This window comes from Rhinopithecus bieti, unplaced genomic scaffold (genome assembly GCF_001698545.2).
Source record: "Rhinopithecus bieti isolate Rb0 unplaced genomic scaffold, ASM169854v2 scaffold_39375, whole genome shotgun sequence".
NCBI lineage: Eukaryota > Metazoa > Chordata > Mammalia > Primates > Cercopithecidae > Rhinopithecus > Rhinopithecus bieti.
Window position 1 is genome coordinate 177,287 of NW_016816119.1, and position 8,164 is coordinate 185,450.

The following is an 8,164-nucleotide window of genomic DNA, read 5'->3' on the forward strand; positions in this document are numbered from 1 at the left end:
AGCGGCCAGGGCACTTTGCCAGGTCCCTGCAGGATTTTCCCGACTTCCTCCCCGCTGCTCCTGGGTGTGGCTGGGGTGGGGGAAGGCGATGAAAGCCACCAGGCCCTCCCCCTGCCTGGGTCATCTGCCTCCTGGAGCCTACTGTTGGGGGGCGTGGAAGAGGCTCTGCCTAGGCAACTGGAGGGGGTCCCTGCGGATGCTGCAGTCCTGAGGCTCCCAGCAGGGGCTGCACAGTGGACAGGCCAACCATTGTCTCTCCCCCCATCCAGCAGCCCCAGCCCCCCAGATCTCCTGAGGAAGGGGCTTCTTCTCCCAGCTTTGTTCTCAGGGGAGTGCGTGGGTCCCTGACCCTGTGAGGGCCACCAGGTCGGCTGTAGGTTTTACCACAGGCAGCCATCAGAGCAGCTGCCCTCAGGGCCCCGGGAGCTGAGAAGGTGGAGGGTGGGGCATCCTGCGCTGCCCAAACTTGATTTCGTGGTTCACGGGCTGCCCTGACTGCACAGACTGTAGGAGCCCTAGGAAGGGGCATCTCAGCCCAGCCGCAGGGCCGCAAGGAGCCAAGCTGGCCCCTTACCCTGAAGCCTCGTCCCCCTCCTTCACTGCCCAAGCTTGCCAGGAGGAGGGCCCTGAGCAGTGGGCCAGTGGGGAGAGGATGGGAACGTGGAAGGCAGGCATCCCAAGCCAGGTGGGCCCCCTTCCCAAATTCAGCCTTAACTGATAGGGACGTTATTGGACCTGGGGTGGCTGACAATGGTTACACTTGGGGGAGGGAACGTGTTTACAGGTGATGCATCTCTGAGCGTTCCTGCATGGGCCGTGGTGGCCAGTGTGTGCTTCCCTCAGCTTCCGCCCAGCGGTCTGACCCAGAGGTCTCCCCACATGTCTGCCCAGGGCTTGAGTCTGCTGTGGACATTTGTGCTGAGCAGCTAAAGCCCCCAGTCTAGCCCCTTCCCCAGGAGAGGACTAATGACACCCTACCCCCATGTCCACCCCAGGTTCGGGTCTGGCGGTACTTGAAGGGCAAAGAGCTGGTGGCCCGGGAGAGCCTGCTGGACGGCGGCAACAAGGTGGTGATCAGTGGCTTCGGAGACCCCCTCATCTGTGACAACCAGGTGTCCACTGGGGACACCAGGATCTTCTTTGTGAACCCTGCACCCCCATACCTGTGGCCAGCCCACAAGAACGAACTGATGCTCAACTCCAGCCTCATGCGGATCACTCTACGAAACCTGGAGGAGGTGGAGTTCTGTGTGGAAGGTGCGTGGTGGGGGGCTCACGTGGGGGCCGCTGGGGGTCAGGGCACCGGCCAAGGTGGACAGGTTGCAGGGGTCACTGTGAGGGGCCCTTTCGTGCTCTGCTGGGGGCTACAGCACACGGCGTCTTGTAGTCTGACTTGTGGTCTGACTGTGGTCCCACCTTATTCTCTGCTTGCCTCTCCCCGGCTCCCCAGCTGCGTCTCCAAGCCCTCACATTAGACATCTTTGGCCCTGGCAAAGATGGGCCAAAGGCAAGTCCCAGTCCTGCAAACGGATGGCCTCCTGCCTCTTCCCCTCCTCCGAGCTCTCCACACTTCCTCCTGGAGGCCCCTTCTAGGGAGAAGCTGGACAGGTGAATGTCCCCAGCTGTTTAAGCTCCTGTGTTGGCCCAGACCTCCGTCTAGATGGGCCCACAAATCGAGCACCCCTTGCCATGGGGGTCGGGCGGGAGGGCGAGGCTGTGTGGTGAAGGTTTCTGCGGATTTGGAGGGTGTGTGATTTGCCATCGAGAGTTCTTGCTCGCTGTTCCCATGGCTCTGCCAAATGGCCGAGGAGTGGCCCTCCCTGACCCCAGCCTGGTGGGGGCAGAAGTTCCGTGACAGCCCCCCCAGGACAAGTCCCATTTGGGGACTGAGATTGTTGGCTAGGGAATGTGGCAGGGAAAATATAGGAGGTCCCTGTCGCCCCCACATCCTGTCTGCTCCCTCATGGCTGCCTGGGAAGGGATGTGTCGGTGGGGGGTCCGGAGAATGCTTCCTCCCCAAGGCAACGGCAAGGGTCCTGACTTCCTGTCTCTTCGATTTGCTCCGTTGGCCGGCAGGAAAGTGCAGGAAACTTTGCTGCCCTGACGCTAGCCTGGCTCGTGAGGGGTCCTTGCAGGGTTCTAGACTGTCCACTGCTCTTGCCTTCTGGGGGCTGTGCAGGGGGAGGGGCAGCACCCAAAATAGGGAGTGCTGCGGCCTCTTCCCCAGCCTGTGGTCAGTGGCCCCCAAGCTGCCTTCAGGGTCCAGGCCGCAGTGGAGCACAGAGGAGGTCCCCTGGGTCCTCCACTGGAAGGACACTATAACCTTGGCCCTCTTCTGGGCACTTGTGGTCTGGGGAAAAGATGGGACATTGTGAAGTCAGGATAGGAATGTCGGGAGCTGAGGAGGGGCTGCAGAAGGAGATTAGGGCGCGGACAGGTTCCTATCCAGGGAATCATTAACCCCACAGCCAGGCGGGTCTAGCCTGAGGGTCCATGACTTAGTAACTGAGGACTTGCTGTAAGGTCAGAGGGCACGTGGCAGGAGAGTCACCCTGGCAGAACGAGGCTCTGTGTCTTAGCAAAGCCGCTCTACGCATGCCAGGCCCTGGCTCTGGAGTGAGTGCCCAGGCTGAGCAGAGCAGAGCGCTGGGAGGAGGGTCCGTGGGGAGCCCCTGCCAGGAGGGTGTGGCTTAGCCCAGCTGTGCACAGTCATGCTCAGGGACAAGCTCCAGGTGGGGAGCCTGGGACCCATAGCCAATATGCAGCTTGGGGAGCACCTGGGAGGGGCTGTGGCCACCGAACCCCCCTGGGGTGGGGCTGGCCAGGGGAGGGTGGACCAGGGAAGAATGTCATGGGAGGGGCCTTGCAGGTGAGCCAGGGGCCGAGGGGAGCCTCAGGAGGGAAGCAGCATGAGGAGTGGGGTCCACTGGAAGGTGCCGGGGAGCCCAGGAGCTTCCAGTGGGACATGTGGGGCTCTGCTTTGGAAGCAGACCAAGGATATCTCAGGGGGCTGGGAGCACTGGTGCCAGGACAGGGTAAATGCCTCCCAGAAGCCCTGGCTGAGCCCTGAGGGACAAGGTCCCTGGAGCTGACCTGGCTAGAGAAGGGACAGTCCTGTGTGCCCACTCCTCTCGTCACACTGGGTGGGGTGGGAGGTGGGTCCACTTCCTGTTCTGTAGGAGATAAGGGTATTGAACCCCACCGTGGGCCCTCTGGTAGCCAAGGCCTCACCCTAGTGAGGGGGATGGATGGAGGGAGGGGGCTTGAGCCTAGCTGACCTCTCCCTGTCAGACTCTGACCCCACCTCCCGGGGCACAGGATGATGTCTGGGCAGTCCCTAGTCTTCGGAAGCTACCCCTGAGACCACTGGGTCCCACCTTTTATGGGGAACCCCATGCTGGGGTCAAAGGTCCCTCTGCGCTCCCCGGGTGGGGGAGGGCACGTCCTCCCAGGCCACGCCCCTCACCACCCCTGCCCGGACACTGCCTGAGATGCACCTGCTGCTGCACTCAGGTCTGCTGAGGACTTCCTTTCCTCAGTTTCTCACCTGGCCCTGCCGGGTCTTCCTGGCCCTGCCCAGCCAAGGCCCCTCCCCCAGTCGACAGCCCTCCGGAAAGGCTCCTCCCCCCCTTCTCTGCCTAGGGAGCCACATTCCTGGCATAACTAAGACAGGTATGTGTCCCTCCCTCTGCGCCACCTTTGGGCGGGGGAGGCCCATGCTCCCTCCAGAAGGAGTCCCCCGCCCCTGCTTTGTCAGGGAAGTGGCCTGGCCTCCGCAGTGCTAGCTGCCCAAGGCTGGTGGCTGAGCAGGCGACTCCTCCGGCCCTTGCCACCCTGTCTTGTCTGGGCACTGCCCATGCCCTCCCAGCCCACCTCACGAAGGCTGGTCCTAGAGCCTCCCTGAAGCCCCCAGGATGGACTCCTGGCTGAGGGCCGGCCAGGCCGCCTGGGGCCCATCCCTCCCTGCTAGGAGCCAGGAACAGAGAAAGGAAGTGTTGTCTGCCCCTGCCGGGGCCTGGCACAGGGACAGGGCAGGGGGCCAGGGTCGGAGTGAGTCTGGCGCCTTCCCAGCCCAGCCCTGCCCAGCTCTGAAGCCCGGGGTCCCAGCGGCCTAGTCCCGGCCCTGCCTGTATTCCGGCCTGCGCGCCCTCCCTTCCTCCCTGCCTGGCCAGCTGTCTAGGCCTCAGGATGGCAGTCCTAGGGGAAGCCCAGAGTCCCACGGCCCCGGGGGCAGCATCGCTGCTGGGGTTGAGGGGCCCAGCAGCCCCAGACCAGGCTCCCCTCAGTGTGGGGCAGTCGAGGAGATCTGGAAGTTTCTGGGGTGCAGGAGGACCTCCTATAGGGCTGGGCCCAGCCCCCTCTCCTGCCCAGGGCTCAGCTCCTGCCCCCAACTCCTCTGCCTTTCTCCCTCGGAGTGGGGAAGGGGCTTCTCTGTTCCTGCCACCCTCTCCTGCCCCCTCCTGACTCCAGGTTCTCATCCTGCCCCCTGGTTCCCCCACCCCCACCCCATGAGCCCCTCTCAGGCCCTCCCCCAGGCAGGTCTGGGCCTGAGGCTGCTGCCCCAATCTCCCTCCTGCAGCTGGGAGGGGTCTGCCGGGTGGGAGGGCCCACCTCTGTCCCTCCCCACTCACCTCTGTCCATCCCCACTCACCCCTGCCCCTCCCAACTCACCCCTGCCCCTCCCCACTCACCTCTGTCTCTCCCCACCCAGGGGCTCCTGGTAGGAAGTTGGGGCCCCACCTCTGTCTCTCGTGGAGCTGGGAGGGAGGTCTGCCAGGTGAAGGGCCCACTTCTGTGCCTCCCAACCCAGGGGCTCCTGGTGGGAAGTCGGGGCTCAGTGCTTCCCTCCTGCGTGAATGGACTTGTTCTGTCTTCGCCTTCACCTGGGCTTGCCCCTGCCTTGGCCTGGGGGGGCTTTGCTGGCTGGAGCCAAAGGGAGCAAGGTGGTGGGAGGGGTAGAGGAATTGGGCTGGTCAGTTCTGTGGAGATGACCTCTTTGAGAGGGCCGGGCTGAGCTGGTGGAAAGAACTCTTGGCTTTTTNGCCCCTCCCCACTCACCCCTGCCCCTCCCCACTCACCTCTGTCTCTCCCCACCCAGGGGCTCCTGGTAGGAAGTTGGGGCCCCACCTCTGTCTCTCGTGGAGCTGGGAGGGAGGTCTGCCAGGTGAAGGGCCCACTTCTGTGCCTCCCAACCCAGGGGCTCCTGGTGGGAAGTCGGGGCTCAGTGCTTCCCTCCTGCGTGAATGGACTTGTTCTGTCTTCGCCTTCACCTGGGCTTGCCCCTGCCTTGGCCTGGGGGGGCTTTGCTGGCTGGAGCCAAAGGGAGCAAGGTGGTGGGAGGGGTAGAGGAATTGGGCTGGTCAGTTCTGTGGAGATGACCTCTTTGAGAGGGCCGGGCTGAGCTGGTGGAAAGAACTCTTGGCTTTTTCCAGACCCCACCCCACCCCCTCACTCCCCACCCAGAGAACAGCCCTGGCTCCATTGTTCCTGTAGACTGGAGAGGGAAGGTTGTTTTGGAACTGGGCTCCCTCCCGTTGTCCACACTAGCCGCTCTGGTGGGGCCTCTGTGGGTGGCGGTGGGGATGGCACCTGCTGCAGCCTCCAGGCCGAGGTGGGGGAGAAGGAGGTTAGGACGAGGACAGGTTCCTATCCCTGCAAGATCAGGAGAGGGAATCATTAACCCCGCAGCCCGCAGAAGGCAGGTTGGAGCTGCTCTGGAGAGGGGGTGCCCATGCCTCAGGGCCACAGGTCCGGCCTGAGGTCATTCCAGCCAGGCCCGTGCAGCTTCCTTCCTGAAGGGTTGACTCTGGCCCCCATCACTGCAGGGGAGTGGAAAACAACTGCAGAAGCAGACGCCCCACCCCCAGGGCTTTGCTTCCACCTGTGGGACCCCTGTCCACAGCCCCACCAGCGGCCTGGGTGGGGCAGGAACGGACCCCTCCCTGCAGTCCTAGTTCTGGCACCCCCTCCCCACTTGTACTGGGCTCCCCAGGGCCCCCGAGGCCCAGCTGGGCTGGGGCTGCAGATGTAAACACCATGGTGGCCCGCCCACCTGAGGATGGACCCTCCCGGGGTCCCAGGCGGTACCTGCCCCTCACAGATGAGAAAGAGGAAGCTCAGGGCTGAGTGTCACCCCATGGACAGTCGCCCGCTGGAGGAGGAGGCTCAGTGCCCCAGCACCTCCTGCCTGCTGGGGGGCTGCACTGGGGCTCAGAGCAGTCCTGTGTGCCCCCCAGGCTGTGGCAGGATTGTGGCTGGGATCTAGGGGATGAGGCAGGTCTCTACTGGAGCCTCCAGCACGGAAGGAAGCTCCCCAGAAGGGGCGCCTCCCCCCCAGTGCAGATCCTGGGAACTTCCTCTGAGAAAGGCCCCCCGCCAGGGGCAGCTCACAGCGGGACCTGGGAAAGGGAGATGGCCCCTCCCAGCCCCTCCTCCTGCAGTCCCCCCACGGAGCAGAGGCGTGGGAGAAGGGGCGCACTCTGTCCTACAGGCAGCCGGCTGTTTCCAGCTGTGTGGCCTGCGTGTGTGCACGTGTTTGTGTGTTTGTACACGCATGTGTGTGCACGTGCCTGCAGCCTCAGATGTACCAGCCTGTGCACTTCAGAATTCTGGCTGGAGCCTCTGCTAGTGGGCCACCGTTCTTGCCACTCTGGGCTCAGCCCGGGCTGGTGCTGCAGGTGTGGGGCTGGTGGTGGGTGACCCTGGCCTGTCCTGGGGGCCTCGGAGCTGGGCTCTGCCTCTGTCCTTCCTTGTGCACGTGTCTTGCCTCAGCTTGCTGTTGGTTGTCCAGTCTCCTGCGCCCCCCCCGCTCGCTGCGTCCAGCGGGCTGCCCCGTGTCTGGCAAAGGGCCCGGGACCTTCTGCAGATGCTGCCTCTGAGATGACCAGTGTGGTTTCTGAAGGTTTGAGATGAAGGGGCATGCTGGGTCCCTTGGGGCTGCAGTGAGGACAGGAGAGGGTCCTGGGTCAAAGTCCCCTCACATGTCTGCTGAACCTCGAGGCTGACACAGATGCCCACCCCTACCCAGATGGGGCTCTGTCTGGGGGCGGCAGGGCAGTCTGGGAGTCAGCCAGGCAGGGTCAGGGCAGGAGGGGGGCTCTGTCACTGGCCTGAGCCTCCCTGCCCTGCCCTTTGGCAGCCCACCTTGGCCACCCTTGCACTAGGCCCTAGGAGAAGCCCCTGTGTGTCTGCAAGTGGGAGGCTCCCATGCACCCCCTGCTGGAGAAGCACAAACACAAACACCCGGCCCACAGCGGCCCTGGTGGGGAGGGGCTGTGCCCCCTTCTCTTCCCAGGGCAGGGTGGGGCGTGAGCAGGGCTCACCTTGGCCTTCACTGATTTGATCATCAGTCCCTTCCCCATTCACACGCTCACCGTTGGCACCTCCACAGGGCTTCCCAAGGAAGCCAGGAGTCAGCTGTGCATTGAGGGGTGAAGGTCCGTGCAGGGAACGGTGGGAGAAAGAGGCTGTGGACACGGGCAGGAGAGAGGGCTGGGGCGCAGTCGTCAGCTGCCATGACCCCACAGCTGGGAGCAAGCTGATTCCTGCCTCGGAGCTGCCGTCTCCCCTGCTGGCCATTCCCGTGGGGAAACGCTCCCCCGCACCTGGCTGGCAGCACCTGTGAGCACTGACCACTCCATGCCAGCTCTGTTTTCCTTGGTTAGAGTTGGGGGCACTGAGCGCTCGCATGTGCGTACATGTGCGGTGCGTGGGCCGACGGCACCCATACCCACCCCAGCCTTTCCAAAGGAACTGAGCCCCAGCCCCTCCGGGGCCTGCCAATTGCCAGAGAGCCCCAGTGCTCCACCCTCTCCAGGCCCCAACCCCCACCTACTGAGGGCAGGATAAGTACCTGCGGGTGCCCAACCAGAGTGTGCCTGTATCCACGCAGGAACATGTGTGGGGTGTGTGGGGAACATGCCTTCCCATTGTATGGGTGGGGGTTGAGGGACAAAATTAATGTTGCACAAAGATGTGGGATGCCCAGTGTCTATTTGGGTAGGTAGGGGGACATTAGTGTCTATGCAGGCAGGGGGGGTGGTCATCAGTGTCTATGCAGGCAGGTGGGGGGACATCCAGTATCTAGGCAGGCAGACTGGGGGGATGCCCAGTATCTATGCAGGCAGGTGGGGGGACATCAGTGTCTATGCAGGCAGGNGGGGGG

At 63.7% G+C, this 8,164-nt stretch overlaps 1 protein-coding gene across 1 annotated transcript in view; it reads left to right on the plus strand.

Annotated features, from left to right (window-relative positions):
- The window catches only part of AGRN (agrin), a 37,854-nt gene that overhangs the window by 1,126 nt on the left and 28,564 nt on the right, over positions 1 to 8,164 (plus strand). The window contains 1 exon segment of the mRNA XM_017854414.1: positions 996 to 1,257. Coding sequence (XP_017709903.1) covers positions 996 to 1,257 — 262 coding nt within the window.